Source organism: Ambystoma mexicanum, chromosome 12 (assembly GCF_040938575.1).
Source record: "Ambystoma mexicanum isolate Mex_15411 chromosome 12, UKY_AmexF1_1, whole genome shotgun sequence".
Lineage (NCBI taxonomy): Eukaryota > Metazoa > Chordata > Amphibia > Caudata > Ambystomatidae > Ambystoma > Ambystoma mexicanum.
This window is the reverse complement of record NC_090936.1, coordinates 69,820,723-69,838,170: the sequence shown is the minus strand read 5'-3', so window position 1 is coordinate 69,838,170 and position 17,448 is coordinate 69,820,723. Positions and strand designations below refer to the sequence as shown.

Genomic DNA, 17,448 nt, shown 5'->3' with positions numbered 1-17,448 from the left:
TGAGTGAGTGGAGCCTTTTACCACTCGCTCATTCTTTTTCTGCATTTTTTATTCTTACTGTTTTATGGAGTCTGGTAGCATCCATAGTTGAATACAGGCATCTGCCTTTTGTTTGCCCTCTGTGCAGTGTTACTGGGGAGTCCCTTGGACTAGTCTTTGTGTTTTAAATACCTTTTCTTGTGAGAACTACAGTTCCTAAGACTAGTAAGATCACTTTTATCTAACATACCTTTTCATTTGTGGATCCAGCACACATAACCCTATGTAGGGTGCATGTTGCAGGGTGTGGGGGGTTTACATCGTAACTCTCCCCCCCCACTCCTCATGTAACCTTTTATTACAGCTGATTAACTTAAATGGCTGGTTGCAGTGGTTACCTTTTACTGCCTTTTGTGTAGGTCACTATCAGGCTGATTTCTCAGCTGCACTACAACACCCATGGGTGACCATTTTCTTAAAATGACCCCCGTCTTTTTCATAATCTTTCGTTTCAGTCCTTCTTGGGCTTTTCTTCTATTCTTTAGGGTAGATTTTAGTCCTTTGTGAGTTTTGCCTTTGATGGGCTTCTGCCCTGAAGCCCGCCCAGACTCCATTGTGTCTGGGAAGTCAGGAAGTGAAGACAGAGCCCAGAACCTGCTGTCCTTTTGTAGGTATGCCTGGCTGAAACCAGTTCTAACTGGGTAGCTGGATTGACAGCTGTAGGGGTGTGAATGAATGGGTTCCTGCATAGAAGGCGAGGATTTTGTGACCACAGGCAGAGTCCAACACTGGAACAAGGAATCCAAAGCAGAATACGAGCAGACGCTAGCAGCCGTTTCCAGGACCGCAGAAACACCAGTGAAACCATGCAGCTGTGCTGACCCTGTTTTCAAATGTATAGGGAAGAGCTGCCAAGGACGACTTCCTCCCTTAGGCTAGTGAGAACCACTAGCCTCAAGACCTTCATGTTGTGCCATCTCCCGATGTCCTGTGACTTTCCTGGGCCGCAGAACACCAATACCCGGGGTACTTGGACCATTATTGAGTGCATTGTCTTCCGAAGATCGAATCTGGCAGAACATTTGCAGACATCCATGTGGACCTCCAGAGGTAGGAATTCTTCACCAAGGTCCCTTCACCCAGAGTTCATGACCGGGTAATCGAAGATAATCCAACCAGCAACATTTGTTTCTTCTTGGTGCTGAGAAAATGGCGCAAAAACCACAAAGAGCCGCTGAAGTGAGCTGAGTCCATTGCTGCCTACCCCTTCTCCCGAGTGCTGCCGCAGAAGCCCGCCAAAGGTCCCCCTTTCGTCACCACGACCAAGGAGCAGGAATCTGGGTATGCAACGTTGCACCTAGAAGGAAGCCAGCTACAATTTCTTCTTCGTTTTCAAGGTACTGTGGGGCTTGGTTGTAATTACTTGTGCCATTTTCAGTGCTTCCTGGCTTGGGAAGTGATGTTTTCCTCAAGTAAGAGTTGACCTCAACTCCTCTGTGCAGGCCTAACAGCCTGTCTGTTATCAGGAAGGCTCCCCTTAAGCTCCTGTACTTTCTTCATGTACCACTACATAAGTAACTTTTCCTCTGAAGATCTTCATCAGAACTGGAACTCTTTGTTTGACTTTGGCTGTGCTGGTTTCCCAAAAGTTCATCTTCTTGATCCTACTGGCTTTGACAGTGCTAGATCCTCCCTAGGTTTTGATTGTGAACACTGTTATTGCTAGGCACCAGACTGCCTATATCCATCTGGGAGAGTGAACTTGTTATTAACAGTTGTTGGCTGTGTTCAGTCTAACCTTTACTTCCCTCCTTACTCAGTTTTGCAAAGGTGATACTTATGAGTGCTTTTACTGACGTCACTCTGTGTGCTGGATATGAAAAGTTACTCACCTGCATTATTGTTCCTTCTATAATTGAAATCTTATCCAAATTGAAAGTTATTGTTAGATGCTGCATTTTAGATTTGCTTGGGTGCCTTGTGTATGTATATAAATAAAGAAATTGTAATATAACTTTAAGTGAGTACGTGTTCACTTGGGTATCTGTATGAACTGATTTCTTCGTACTGTTCTGCAGCTCACATAACTCCCTCCTAAAATGAGCCCTGCTGCTCAGCCTCTCTACTGACTTGTGTAGTACAGGCCTATGTTCAGAGTTGGGTCCCTAATACTAAGAGGTAAGTCTTATGAAGTCCCACACCAGTTTGACTTTAGAAAAACTTACTTAACACCCCGTCATAGCAAAATATAGGACTGTCGGAAGCTATAGAAACTCGAGCCATCTTTATAAACCTAATATGCTAAACACACCTTTGATCCTAGCCTTTGTCTTCTCCAACATCCTCTAAATATAGTTTGGTAGTCATGCTGTGCCCATTATTGGTGCCAGGCATTCACAAATAATGCTGGAGCCTGGGAGGGCGAGCTAGAAAACTGCTTCAGTAACTGCCCTTCACTGAGCCATACTGTGCCGTCCAATGCAAAGATCAACACCATATCTGTATGGTAGTCTGTCCGAAACCGTTTGACCTGGGAGATGCTTGATGTTCCCTTTGGGTCCTAATATCGATGAGGTTATAGATTTTAAATTGTATCGCTATCTCATCAGCTCCTGTCTGGCTGACTGATTCCTGTTCACATTTAACATGTAGTGGGTCATTTTGGACCTGAAGCTTGGAACGTAAGGCACTCGGCCACGTGAGGTTGTTCTAGGATTGCCATCCCACCAGTCTTGCGCAAGGCTGAAGACAAATGTTCTGAACAGCCAAATCAGCATGGTAGGTGACGAGCCAATCTTCCCAGTGGAGTGGCTTTAAGAAAGTGGCGAAGATAATTGAACAATCATTCCACACGGCTTTAGGGTTTGGCAATATTTATTCCAGCACTAGGAGATCACCTACCTGGTGACAAGGACTCCAGGCCCTTGAGACTACTGTGGAGGGTATGTCCTGAGGGTCATCCTTGCCACTGGCAGTAGTACAAAGGGATGCTTGGTGAGTTCTCCTGGTTCAGAACATGCTCTGCATATTAAACAGAACCTGTATAACCACTTCATTTCTTCTCCCACCTGGGCTCAGTAAATCAGCTTGGTAACTCGTCTACTGCCTTGGGTTTCCCTAGATGGCGACACAAAAAAATAATCCAAGATAGTTATGATATATTTTATTTGTATCACGCTCGTACACCGGCGTTTCAGAGCGCGACTAGGCAAGGGAGGGGAAACAAGGGAGAACACAAACAACGACGATCTTACTAGGCCCAGTGACATTGAGAACACGCAATTGCATGGGACGGGGGAAAAGGGAAAAAGTGCATGGAAGGGGGAGATTGGAAAGTGCAGAGGAGAGTAGATAAATAATAAATACAAAATTAGAAAGGAGGCAATAAACAGTATTGTCTCGGTAGTTGAAAAATGAAAGCCATATTGGGAGTATACAATCTTTCCATAGTTTTCTTTACTCTTCCCTTTATGATGGACAAATAAGCCTAGGTAAATGGTGTCTTTAGGGACATTATGAGGTCTCCTCGATTAGGGCTGTTGGCACAATGAAAAGTGCTTAATATTGTTGGTGGGCCTTGGCACCAGTAAAGGGCATAAGGCAGACCTTTGGCAGGGATATGCATGACTTGCATTTGTAGATGGAAAAGGGCAGGATGCCATGCTTTGGGGAACGCAGCAAGTAGCCTTCAAGGTTACAGCAGATTCTACAGGTTTTGACATGTTTTGCATCACTTGGTCAATGTAAGTGGCCAGTGCTCTAGAAAGCAAGGGTGGGATTGTTCCTTGAAGTGAGAGACTGCATCTTCCTAGGACCAGCAGCCACTTCGGGGTCACATGAAGACATTTTGACAAGTTTCTTTGTCTGCTCTAAAAAAAACTATGTATAGATGTGTAATTTTGGGAGGGGGTGCAAGTTAGATGGTGGGGGTGGGGAGGATTATATGGGTCCGGGGTCTTTGGGGACTGGGAGTGGGGTGCCCTTGGGCAAAACATGGTATCCCCCTTTTCCTACCGACAACCAACCCAACCCTTCCCCAACCCGTATGGGCTACTGCATCCAAGCTCCCCTAATTTCTCCACAATTGACACTTGACAGTACTCGGACAAAGAAGAGGCAACTACGAGCAATGAACACTATGCTCTTTTACCACTCTAGTACTAGAAAGAGGAAGATGCCTGCTAAGATTAGTAAAGGTCATGCATGTCCCTTTTAATGGGAGTCAAGCAGGGCAGGATAATCATTCACACCTGCAGCCTGTCAAGGGGCTGCAGGTGTATAGATGGAGCCCAACCTAGTGGCAGGAGAGATTGACAGGAGAAGGACCAGGAGGCCTGTGCATGCAGCAGAGGACTGTTCAGCATGGCATGGGAGTGGGGACTCCATGGAGCAGACCAGGAAAGGTGAAGGGAGCCCTGCTGGAAGGCTGCCCCGTTCCTTTCAACTTAGTGATTGTTCCCCTGTGGTGGACCACCACCTCAGGAGTGTCTAAGGGGCAGAAACTAGAGCCCCGGCACTAGAGGAAGAAGGTCGTGTGATCTGCGCTGCAGCACAAACATCCTGAGCGACTGGTGAGTTTCTGGGGGTTGAGAAACCCGCTGCGTATGTGTGAACTTGAGCATTTCATGAAATACATTGTATTGGAGTGGTCACATGCGGCAAGGAGCAAGTTCTTTCAAAGGTCTACAAGCAGTGAACAGTTCAATTAAAGTGGAACGAACATCAATATTCGTTAAGTATACAATAAAGGGGAACACTTTGTATCAGAGTGGTCGAGTGTGGCCAGAACACGTCGTCGAATGTGTCTGAACACTGAACTTTCCAATTAAAGGAAAATGTGCAGTTCTATTGGTCTACCATTGAACAAAAGGAAATATCTTGCATCGGAGTGGTCGCATGTGATAAACAGATTTTCTAAGGTCTCTGCACATTGAATTATGCATTTAAAGTGAAACAAACAATTACTGAACTACATAGTAAGGGAAAACAAACTCTAAGGCAGAGGTTTAAATATTGAACACCAAATTGAATTAAGACTTTGCTGTTTAACAGAACTAAAACTTTGCTACTAAACAGTTGAAATGAAAAGGAGGAAAGAAAGTTTAAACCTGTACAATTCATCACACATTGAAGTTCTAAAATTAAGATAATTATAAAAGCAACCATTGTATGTTGAAATATAAGAAGAGGCGACAGAACAGGCAAACACCGGGCACTGCAGCCTGATACACAGGCATTTCCAACCTGTGGGAAAACTACAAAATGCATCTGAACTGTAAACTTGAAAACAACATTAATCAAACTGTGGAAGATAAAGAAATGTTGTGTTGCTTTTGGAATCGTGTAACTTGGGGAAGGGAACCCCGAGACCTGAAGAGACTCGTTGCATTGTAATTCTAAGAAAGGGGGATTTTGAGACTTTACTTTGTGGAACTGTTTTATACTTGAGGAAGTGAACTGAAGGGAAGCTGCAAGAAGCTCAGGACTTTGTTCAACACTGTTTTCTTTTGGTTGCCGTCTCTACACGTTATAGATTTATAGTTGTGAGGGCAAGGATAGGTTTTGGATACACACACATTTCTAAGTTGAACTCCTTGACTCAGACTCTCCTTAGATTTATTTAGGTAGGGACATCCTACCTTAATATAGGGCAAGTTAGGCCTTTTTCCATCCTGACATTTAAGTTCATAAACCTGGTTGTTTTGAATTCGAAATCTGTTGTCTGTGCCTTCACAACCCCACTCTCTGCTTAGCCTGATCTGCAGAGAGTTATAAGATCAAAGGGCTCTAGCAGAGGTATTTAGGGAGAGAGAGCTAGATGTAGCAGGGTCCCGGGCCCCATCAAGTCTTGTGGATGATGCAGACTGTCTTGAACTTGATCCTAACAGCAACCAGGAGCCAGTGGAGAGATTCAGGGCTGAAGGGGTGTGGTCCCTGGGCTTGAGGCCAAGGATAGGCCTTGCAGTCCTATTCTGGATTAGTTGAAGGGAGCGAAGGGAGGATAAAGGAAGATTGAGGAAGAGGCTGTTGCAGTAGTCAAGCAGTCAAGCCTAGAGCAAACCAGGGCTCTGGAGACATTGAGTTCTGGGGGAAGATGATGAAAGGGAGAATTTCCTCCTATTGGCCCTTGTGAACGCTACATCTGGCGGTTTGGTGTCAGAAACGAGAAATTAGCAAGACCCCTGTTGCCTGCAGGAATTTAGCAAGTGGTTTCTAATGACTTTAGCAAATGACTCTGCTTAATTCCACCAATGTGTGCTCAAAATGAGATTTTGAAGGTTGGTGCATGTTCAAGATCAAATCATGTATCAAGATTGTTTTGGTTGGAAGGTGTGATCATAGTTTTGTTTTATGGGTATTTATGCAAGGAAGTTCAATTGTTATTTTGTGGAAAAAGACATTAGTTTGTGTGAGGAGATAATGCAGCCACAATCCTTCATTTTTGGACTAGAGGTTGGGGTGAGCAGTGGAGGGGGGGGGGGATGTGTGTGTCCGTCCCCCCAAACTCCCACAACATTGGCCATAGTATAGGGCAGGGTCTGCAAACTGCTGCTCTCCAGATGCTTTGGACTATGACTTGCGTTATCCCTCACTATTGATTATGCTGTTTAGGGTTTATGGCAGTTGTAGTCCAAAGGTTGCAGACCCCTGTTGTAAGATCTGCACATCATAATAATGAAGTCTGCATGAGTGAGAACAATGCCTAGACATGCACACTTTACTTTGGATCTGAGCTTACGCAGTACATTAGTGGAGTAGAGGTCCTGCTCAGTGTCCATGATGGCATTGTGTGCATCCTCAGTAAGTACAAATGACCCTATTAACCACTAAAATGCCAAGGACGAGCTATCTCGTCCTTGACATTACCTCCGTAGTGCCAAGGACGAGATAGCAGTCCTTTTAGGCATTCTGTTTTGTCCGATCCCTGCAAAGCAGGGATCACACTAAACTGTAATCCAACCCCTGGGCTATGTGAGGAGGAGGTGCCCCCTCACGGCCCGGGGTTGGATTACCTTCAGTTTCACATCGGCGTGTGTAATGCACGCCGACATGAAAACGAAAGTAATTTACACTGCGGCAGCCGAAATGGCTGCCGCAGTGAAAATAAAAGGTGCGTTTTCACCTTTATCTCCCTCGATCTGAACGGCTCTTCTGCTATTCAGATCGAGGGAGGTGTCCTTGGATTCGCACACAGCAATGCCCACTAGACACCAGGGATTTGTTTTTGAGGTGGGGGTGGGAGCTTCTTATGTAAGCGGCCCTCCCTTCACTCGGCCCCCAATGCAGGGGGGCAATACCCTGGATGGGTGATCTGCCCCTAGGGAAGGGGGTCAAACTAAGCAAAAATAACAAACCATTATAATAAAATGGAGTTTGTGGTGGGTGTGGGGGGTCCACTAGCCACCAGGGATTTTTGAAAGGGGGTGCCCTCTCCCCCCACCCTAAGTGGATGTGGGCACAACTCATGTAGCCCTCCCTGGGGGCAGATTTCTGCCCCTAGGAAGTGGTACATGAGATGCCTCCCTTCCATTTGGGGTGGGGGGCCACCAGAAATACAGACAGAGCTCCCCCCGCACCCCTCAAGCCTGGGGCAGTACATTTTGCACACATGCGCCCATCTGCCCCTAGGGAAGGGGCAAAGCAATAACAAACAAAACAATTAGCCTTTTCCCTTTGCGCCCAGGTAGGTGCACCCACACATGTGAGGTACCTTTTTCGTCGGGACACCCGTGGGAACGTGGGAAGGTAGGCCATGTGTTGTTGGCGGCATGTTTTTGTTTTCGCAAAATTTCTGACTTTGCCAGGGTTTGGGGTAATAAATTCTGGGCCGATTCGCGCAAGTCAGACCTCTGTGGATTCTCACAGGTGTCCTCTTTTCAGAAATGGATGGGGTTTCCTTGGTGGCTTCCACACCCTATGCCCAAGTCTGTACGAACAAAATCTGCTCTGACAAAAGACTTGGGGTTACCAGTGTTTTAGGCTTTTCCCTTTGTGCCAAGGTAGATGCACCCACACATGTGAGGTACTGTTTTCGTCAGGACACCTGTGGGAACATGGGATGGTAGGCCATGTGTTGTTGGCGGCATGTTTCGGTGGGTGCGCAGAGTGGAATGTGCAGAAATTGTGTTATTTTTTTGGGCCAAATTTCGGACTTTGCTGTGGATTGTGGGTAATACATTCTAGGCCGATTCGCGCAAGTTAGACCTCTGTGGATTCCCACGGGTGTCTTCGTTTTGGAAATGCATGCGCTTCCACACTCTAGGCCCAAATCTGTACCTTGTGCTCATGAGCAAAATCTGCTCTGACGAAATCTTTGATTGAAGAAAAAAAAGAATTGGGCTAGAGATGTATTAGGAGGTTATGATTTCTGTGAACTGGTTACACAAAAAGGGAAAGTTATGGCTCACATTGGACAAGATGGGAATAGATCCACCAATGTTATATTCTCATTGCTGATTGAATGCCATCCGGACAGTTTTGAGATGGTGGCAAATTCAAATTGAATGGACTTGAGAAAGAATGTGTTTGTTGCTAACTTACATGAGATCTTCGGTCATACTAACCACGTTCCAGGAAGAGAAGGAGATGTGGCCTGTTACATTTGAATGCATGGAGATGACATATTGGGGTTTGAACACCCATCAGATTTCAGAACTATTTAAATTGTGTTGATGAATATCCTACAATCAGCGATGTTTCAAGATAATGCAATCGCGAGATTCTTGTTGTTTGGAATATGCAGGGGCAATTAGTACTATAACAGTTTACCCCCATAAAAGGTCAAAGAATGTAATATATGTAGACCTGTGCTGACATGTCCTAGTACCTGGAAAGGTAATATCTAGGTGCAAATAAAAGCAAGATGTTTGTTTTCAGTGGAATAACACATGTATCTTAAATTCCTATTCCCATCCTTTAAATTCGCAGAAATAATTGACAAAATTAAATTGAACTTGATTTTTTTCTAAGTGTTTAACTTAATCTTTTTCTCATTGTTGGATTCCATGTCCAGTTCGTTTGAATCTTTACATGCAATCTCCAGAGGAACTATACATGGTATGCAATGGGCAATCCTAAATTGTGTATTTCCTGTAACTGGTGTCAGTATTTGTCCTCATGTGCTGCACTGTTCATGTTTCAGCACTACCAGCAGACCATTGGCTTTTAAGTACACATATACTGTAGGAGTCTTCCCACATGTCTCCATCCATGCATGTGTGTGTAATGTAGCCATGAAATAGGTTTTCGTGTTCAATCTAAATACTTGGTTTAATGTTTGTATCATGTTTGACTATTCATGTTTTGCTTTAAAATAAAACCATTCTGAATTTGGAATTGTGTATTTTTCATTGCACTGTTTATATGTCTCAGGCATGTATCCCTCTGCGGTTGGAAAAACTAGTTTTCTGTTAACCATACTACTTTGCATCATTTGTGTTAAGCTGTAATAGAGTATGAGCATTTCTAAAAATGTGAGCCTTTGGTTACCAAACTGTCTTTACAATTTGTTGTGATAAGGAGGAGAGTTGTATGGTGGTGAGAGATGCAGCTGTTCATGACCATTTCTTATCACACTGGTTCCCTACACACACGTTTTAAGTATCTATAATGTCCAGTGGTTCATACAAGGGTCAGTTTACAGGAATCCATTGGCCACCAATGCAACCTAGAACTAGAGCCGGTTAAAAGATGCACTTGGCACATGCAGTTGTCGCATCATTTAATTGTTAGGGTATTTTATTTACATGGAACGTGTATGTAGAAGGAGGAAATTAATGGGTATTACATTTATTATTGGGATAGTGAATTTAACGTATTCAAATATGTTATTTTAATTTGAATGACAAATACTTAACACAGGTTTACAATAGTTTAAAACAAAACGCATGGGGAATGTATGCACAAAGGATTAAGATGCTAACAATAGTTTGAGATGGCATCACCTGTTACATGCAACATTATGATCTTCTATATTGACTACAAAAATAGCAAAAAACAATGGACAGTTTCATTTTGCTAGATTTGTACTCTGACCTGTTCACTATGCTTAGAGCCACGTATGGACACCGAGTGTGGTGGAAGTGGAGGGGGCTGTACATAGATGCTGTACATAGATAACGCAACGATGTTAAAAGTAGTCCAAGCGCCTCCGGTGTCTGAGTGCAGACTTGATCATCTTCATTCCCCCTTTTAGACCCAAACAGATGGTGTGGATGCCAAGCAGCAGACTCTTCAAGGTATAGCCTTCCCGGTAACTAGGCAAGCTTTGCAGGCTTTGGAGAAATTGAAAAAACGAGAGCTCAACTATGTGCAGCTGGTACGTAAAAATCTGCTACTTGTTCTGTTCACCATCAATGTTTACATTTTAATTTCATTTGTGATCATTTGTGTAGTGAAAAACAAAAAGTTTCCCAAGTATCATAAATAGGAGTTACCCTGAAAGGGATACAGGTTTTATTTGTTTTTAACTGGTGGATTTTCAGTTCGAGAGAAATGGCTGGTGTGTTTTTCTGCCGCATACAATGCAGCCTGGTTGACCCACTGCAGAGAACATTCCGCCATTTATTGCAAGCATTACTGTGTTTAAATGCCGTCTTGTTTTTGGTGTTGGAGAAGGTTTATATCCAGCTTTTCATGGTGTGCAACATTAGATCAGAGTGGTGTGTGACTAGTGCTGGTCTGCTTTAAGTAGGTAGTGGAATTGCTATCAGCTTGAAATTGAATTAATCAGAAACTTCTCTGGTAATTTAGAGACTGCCAGTAGTATGTTATTGCCTTTTGTCTTTTGTGGGTGAAAGAAAATGATAATTAATAAATACTATTATTTTGACCATATCTACAACCTGATCAACCATCGTATCTAAATATCTTAAAATTAAAAAACCTGTTTATTAAAATGCATACATATTTTCGTACTTGTTTGGAGTGCCTGATCGATGGGCCGTATACCCATGATCCTTCACGTGTCGGTCTTTTTTTTCCACCATCAGATTGGTCGCACTTTGCAGAGTTCATTATTTTACAGTACTGTCTGAGTTTCGAGCATTATTCTATTTAGAGTTCAAACTTCTTCCTTATTCCCTCGATCATCGTGCAGCGTTCGAAGATCGAATGCTACCTTAGGATGGCAGCAGACATCGGAGCTCGGCAGCCGCCAACTATGGGCGTCGGCCATCACAGTAGGGAGAGTGTGGGGAAAACACTTAAACGTTTGTAGAGAATGTCTCACTTTTCCCTATAATTTTCATTCAACTGCTGTCCCCAGCGTTCGTCCTGGAAAACACTCCCTTCCAGTTCTCTGCCACGTGTAATAAGAAATTTCCGTGGAAAGACACCCATAAGGTGTGTAATTATTGCCTCCTTGCGACCATCAGGAAGTGCGCTGCCGATCGTGTAGATTCTTTAAGCAGCAAATTCCTGAGGATCGACATTCGAAACGCTGGGTGGAGTTTGTAATGCAAGCTGAGACATCCTCTGATTACCCCACCTGTATGGCGGAATCGGAGCAGGATGGCAAGGGTATTTCTGATCGGGAAACCGAGGGTTCCCAGGAGCCAGTACCCAGATCCGAACGACAGATGCCTCGTTCTGTTATGCAGGCTACACCTGCCAATATTGGTTCACAAAGTAAAAAGGCACACTGCAAGGCCAAGCCTACAGTATTGACACAGATTAAGACAACCCCGTAACACAATTGGATTTAGGTAACTTCTATTTGTATATTACTTTAGTTTTGGAATTAATCCATAATCTAGTATTCCCATTTTCATATTCCTTCGAGATTCTGTGCGCTATTGGCTTTTCTCGTTGTTTTCCAGGTAAACATTACATTTTATTTCGGTTTCTTGGAATGCAACTATTTAAAACAAGGATGGTAATTAAATGTTTTTCGGCTAGGGATAATATATAGGTCGAAAAACAGGATTTTAATTCACGTGTATTTTTTCACAGAATATTTAAGAACAAAGTTTCAGAGTATTGGACCAATGTTGATCAAAAAATAACAGCTCCTATTCCTTGGGATTCGGAGATCTATATCTTATTGTAGGTTCTGTTCCTCAAGTTTTAAGTACTACATCCATCCTAATATTTGTTAGGAATGGGATCAAATTGTGGCCTGGCTCGTGGATCTCACTAATCCATATTTGCACAGTCAGGACACACAAACAGCCGGCCGGTTTCAGTGGTGAACAAGTTGGTAGAACCACTTTCTTCAGGGCTAGGGGAGATCACACCGATTTCTGTGTGGTCTGATTGCTTCTCAAAGTTGAGATTAATCTAGATTTGTCAATAGGAGGCCACCCTGTATGTTGAGAGCGGGATGGGGTAAAGATGGGAAGACAAAGGCAAGCTTCCGTTAGAAATAAATACGCATGGTCCCATCACAATTTCTTTTCAGATAATGAAATCCTGGATTTTATACTTTTAGTCCCTTTACCCAGTTTCCCCTCTGTTTTTATTCTTATGTACTCTGTGCTCATCTTCTGACTAATACCATCTGTGCCTCTATGCGATTTAGTTTGTCCTTGTACGCACTATAAATAAATCTAAATCAAATCAACCACTACCTGATCCTGACGTGGGGCGGCTATATGAGGGAGGATCATATGAGAAGAAACTACCACCAGATGGATGGCATGGCTACATTGGACGAGGCGCGGTATCCACCATTTACTCGTAAGGAAAAAGCCCTTATGCCCAACACCCTAATGGCCTGTTGTCTTGTCTTGGTTCCTCCTTCAGGGAAGGTAGAGAAACCTTTTTCCAAGCTCCCATCCATGACTCCAGGGATAAAAACTGCAAGAAAAACCTTTTTTTTCTAATTTCCCTTCAAGAAGAGCTGATTTGCCATAGGAAGTCATTAATAGAAACTCCTCAAGTATCATGCATCAAGTAAAACCTATGGACTTCGACTCCCATAACTCCTTAAGTACTGTGAGGAAGATGATGTAAGAATCGATGCAAAGCAGTGAGGGCTTGAAGCTCATTGAGCGTACTAGTTGTTTGGGAATAGCACAGGTGTGTGTGACCTTTAAAAAATGGCAACCAAATTCTAAGCAATGGCATGGGAAGACGTCAGGTCTCCCAGACAGGCAAGCGAATGCTGGAGACACAAGCCAGTGTGGCGAGGCAGAGAATCTTGACCGCAGAGAAGGGAAGCCATGCTGGGTGAGCGGGAAGTGCCATGGAGATGACATGAGTTGAGAGAAGATTCCTGGGCGCTCGGCAGCTCACAGAGACAGCGTGTCCATACCAGAACCTGACCAGAAGCAGGCGTGTAGCAGCGATGCCTCGTGGAAAGCCAGAAAGACGTCAGAGTGACATGAAGCAAGCGACAGAGGAACGCTGTGTAAGCGTGAAAGGGACCAAAGACACTGAAGAACCATTGAGCCGGCCCCGACCAGGTGGACACCCGGGGCGCTTCGGTGACCATGCCGAGAAACTCAATGTGGTAAAGCTACAGAGGCAGAAAGAAGCAGAATTGTGTTTGCAAGTGAAAAGGGCAGAGAATCAAACAACTCCCCAGTAAAATACGAGCATATGGATTGCAGATGTGGGGGGAAGCTAAAACAGATATAGCAAGCCAAACAGAGTATATCTACTGTGAAAGTAAAGGGGAACTGTGAAGCACGAGAGAGAAGCCCAGCAGGCATTTGAAAATACCCATGCAAAGTCCTAGCAAGAATATACAAGGCAGGTGACATTACAAAAGGGACGTCCTGGCAGGAGAGTTCACCAGGTAGTTGAGAGTGACAGTGTTTTAAACCAAGAAGGAACTTGTGTTAAAGAAAGGTAAAAAGTTATTTATCCTCATCAGTCTAACGGGAGTATTGTGGCCCAAGAAATGGCACAAGGAACTGTTAGACGCAAAGACATAGTTCAAACGTTGAAGAATCCAGGACAAGAGTCCCCCTCTGCAATCAGGGTTTTCCCACCTTGAAGAACGTATACGTTGGAGCTATTCTATTTTTTTTTATTGAATACTAGTTTTGCCAATATCAGGTTGAAGACATTTCCCTTATCACTTTGTTTTTTTTGTTTGTTGTGTGAAAATCAGGATAGAACATTTGGACAGAAGGACGGCTTTTGATTTCTGACATCCTGACAGACCGTTCCTTCGTTTTTGGTAGGGAATTCCTCTTAGAGCAGGGCCAGAGAGTCATTTTCCCTATCCCTTTTCAATTAATAAGTCTTTAACCAAAAACGGGACAACTTTGTGTCCGGCTTTCCTTTCTGACCCCTCACGCTTCTGAGTTCTTACAATCCTATTGTTGTCCCACTACTACTACCACCTTTGTATAAGCAAGGAGCGTGTATAGGTGGATTTGTGTTGTAGCCCGGCTAAAGCTCAATGATGTTTGCAATAGAAGCAGTTGCCAACAGCCTCCACAAAACATTAAGCATGAAAAATATAGAGACACAAGGGGGTGTTCGTAATGCCTCCGGTTATGTTTCAATTTAAACAACTGATTTAGAAATCTTAATGTCACAATTCCATACAAATCTATATATGACCCCCAACTTCCATACATTCTAAACTTGTGGCGTAGCAACTACAAGGTAGAGATCTGGCATCTATTTTGCAGGAAGTCTTTGGTGGTGTTCTGAAACAATTATAGGCCCAGCGGAAATGTGTGCCCTGTGGAGTGCATAGCAGCTAAGTTTCCCAGTTGCATGCGTGATCCCTTGAGCAGGTCATGATTTTTGTTCCCGATTGCAGCTGGAACTTTTAGTTGGGGTTTTCTCTTTGTAAGGATGGCCCTACAAGTCCCAGCATGCAGTGGGGAAAGAAACAGGACAGGCATGATGAGTTGTACATGGAAGTGGGCAGCTTGGCTCCTATGGGAGTGTTCTTGCATGGTGCATGTGTTTTCCCTGTAGTCCTGGTCCCAGTATGTGATACTGTGATGAAGACGTCTCTGAGAGATGGGGGTGACTGCCAGCCATCGAGACAACAGGAAGGCAGTTACTACTCCATGGCTGATTCTAAAGCAGGTGAAAGAAGGTTACACACTGGGGATTCGCCAGAAGGGACATACACAGTTTTCAGAAGCAGCAAACTGGAACCAATTACCAGTGGAAAGGGGATTATGGTGGGTTGGAAGAAGGAGTCAGACACATTAAGGACATTTTGAATTATCTTTAATGAACTTAAGTAAAACTGCCTAACTTTCCTTATTGCTTAAGGGATCACCCTGCCTATCTAAACTATGCTCATCTATCGTCAGGATATCCCAAAGTAAAAATGTCCTCGGTCCAAACCTATCTCTACCTGAACCTACAACTAGTTTAACCAACTTAAGCCACAGCAAAAAAAGGTCTTCTCTTGGCCTTCTCGTAGTTTATTGTAGTCTCCGTTTGGCAATGTCTCCATCTTGTATTTGAATTTAATACAATCTTCTTTGGTAAACTCTGGATATCTCCTCCATGAGCTTTTGTGACTCTTGTTAAAACACTTCTGGGGTTTGTCCCCTCTTTAAGGGTATGCTGTTTGCAGCTTGTTTTGAGATAGTTTCTCACACTTTGTCTTTGCTTATGACTCATTTACAGTCTCTCATTTCGTCCTTGGATACTTTGTAGGGGACTTGATCCCGTTAGATTCCTCCACTCCTGGGCTCTCTTGGTTATGCTTTTTCTTGTTATCTGGCTCTCTTTATCGTCTTCTATCATATTCCTTAGAAACCCTTCTTAGGCCTTGTTTTACGCATTCCTTGTCTCTTGGTTCATGAGGTTTTCCCTTCTTCCCATGGTAATTGCTTCCTGTTTCTCTATTTTCATCACAGGGTTATTTGCTACTTGCTTTATGAGCCTTTTACATTGGCAATCAAACAACTTAATTCCTTGTATCTTGTCTTTGACTGAGACGGATTGTACTCTTCATGTGCTCTTGATCCGATGGCCTACCATGTTTCCTGGTACCTTCAACTACCCGTGTAACGCTGCAGGGCTCGGCACTCGCTTGGTATTCTCTGCTGTCGGCTTTCCTGTTCTGTTCTTTGCGTGGTGTTCCCGGCATCCCCTTAGGGTGCAGCCACCTATGGACGCCGACTTCTCGCGCTCCCAGTTGCATTGGTTTTGGCATTGTTCTGTCAGTGCCTCACCCACCACGAGACGTTCGTGGTAACACCACCAACAGATCCTGGGTGCTTCTTGCTTCTCGGGCAACGGTTTCTCTTTAGCCATTCTTGCCGGCCTCCCGGCATCTCACTCTGGCGTTCTTTGACAAACCACAAGTCGCAGGCTCCGCGGCTGGACGCTGCTCTGTATCTCTCAGGTGTGATCACTCCCATACGCTCCACTCGTGTCAGTTAAATACACATTTTGTCTTAATGAGACATTCTCTTTTCCTCTTTCTGATGGACTTAGTTCAGCATTGACTGCAGGCAAATATAAAGAGATTACATTCTTCTTCCCAGCATGTAGTCTCATGTATGCTGAGATGGTGAGCAATCTAAGGAGTTCCTCAGAGGAACGGGATTCCTTGTCCCCAAAGAGGGAGACACTTTAAGTGAGGTTCCACTTGCCCAGACCTCTAGGGAGGGTTTTGTGGCGCAGGCTCACTTCCGTAGCTTCACAGGGTGTGGCTCCCCTTTGGGGAGAAGGGACGAATACCCTCGATTTGTCACAGGAGGTAAAATGTAACTTCACCTGAGGTGAAACAAACTTTACTGTTTTAGAGTTTATTTTGATTTCACCCAGTAACTGATCTGGATGGATGCCTCTGTGGCTGGTTGATGCAATAAAGTAGATGTTACTGTAACGAGAGGAAGTGGTTCCTTTAAGTTATCAAAGATGAGGGCTGCAGGTCCTGCACAGAAACTGACCACTGGTCCAAACATGCAGCTGGTAGAAACATGGTAAGTAGGAAGGGCTACCCAGGTCATGGATCTGACACACATGAGTTAAAGGTTCTGCCGAATCGTCTTTCTACCTTTTCTCTCACGCACCCCCTCTTCTCCTCTTGCATGCTATTCCTGTATGTCCTGCCCGAGTGCCGTCTCTTTTACCCCTCCACTCTAATGGCCCACCTGCAGATGAAAGCACAGGGCCGTATTTCTGCTCACGGGTGCCTTTATTGTACAATTACTTGGAAAATGAAGGTACTTCATAAGTACTGGGCCACCTCTAAATGTGTATAACCATCACAGACACTCATTCAGCATGCACAGAAGTGTGTAATTCAAGACACTAGAGTTTGGTTCCAGGTAAACCAAATGAAACCTTCCACCTTGGCACACACAATAGTAGTCAAAAGCAAGCCAAGTTCAGCTTCAGGTTCGCAGGGGGGGGGGGGGGGAACAGTCTTTCATGGAACAAATCAGACTGAGATCAGGTTCAGGGCAGCAGCTTCAACATTTTGTGAACTATTGTCTGAATAGTGCCTCAGCATCTGTTTACATTATTTTATGAACGTTTTGAGAAAGGACAGGTACTGCATATACATCGCTCTTTCACATCACGAGCAGC

At 44.1% G+C, this 17,448-nt stretch overlaps 1 protein-coding gene across 1 annotated transcript in view; it reads left to right on the top strand.

The window, feature by feature from the left end:
• Positions 1-17,448, top strand: part of TWF1 (twinfilin actin binding protein 1) — a 181,194-nt gene that overhangs the window by 103,012 nt on the left and 60,734 nt on the right. Inside the window, exon 6 of the mRNA XM_069628015.1 lies at positions 10,175-10,297. Within this exon, the coding sequence (XP_069484116.1) occupies positions 10,175-10,297 (123 nt within the window). The remainder of the gene's footprint in view (positions 1-10,174; positions 10,298-17,448) is intronic.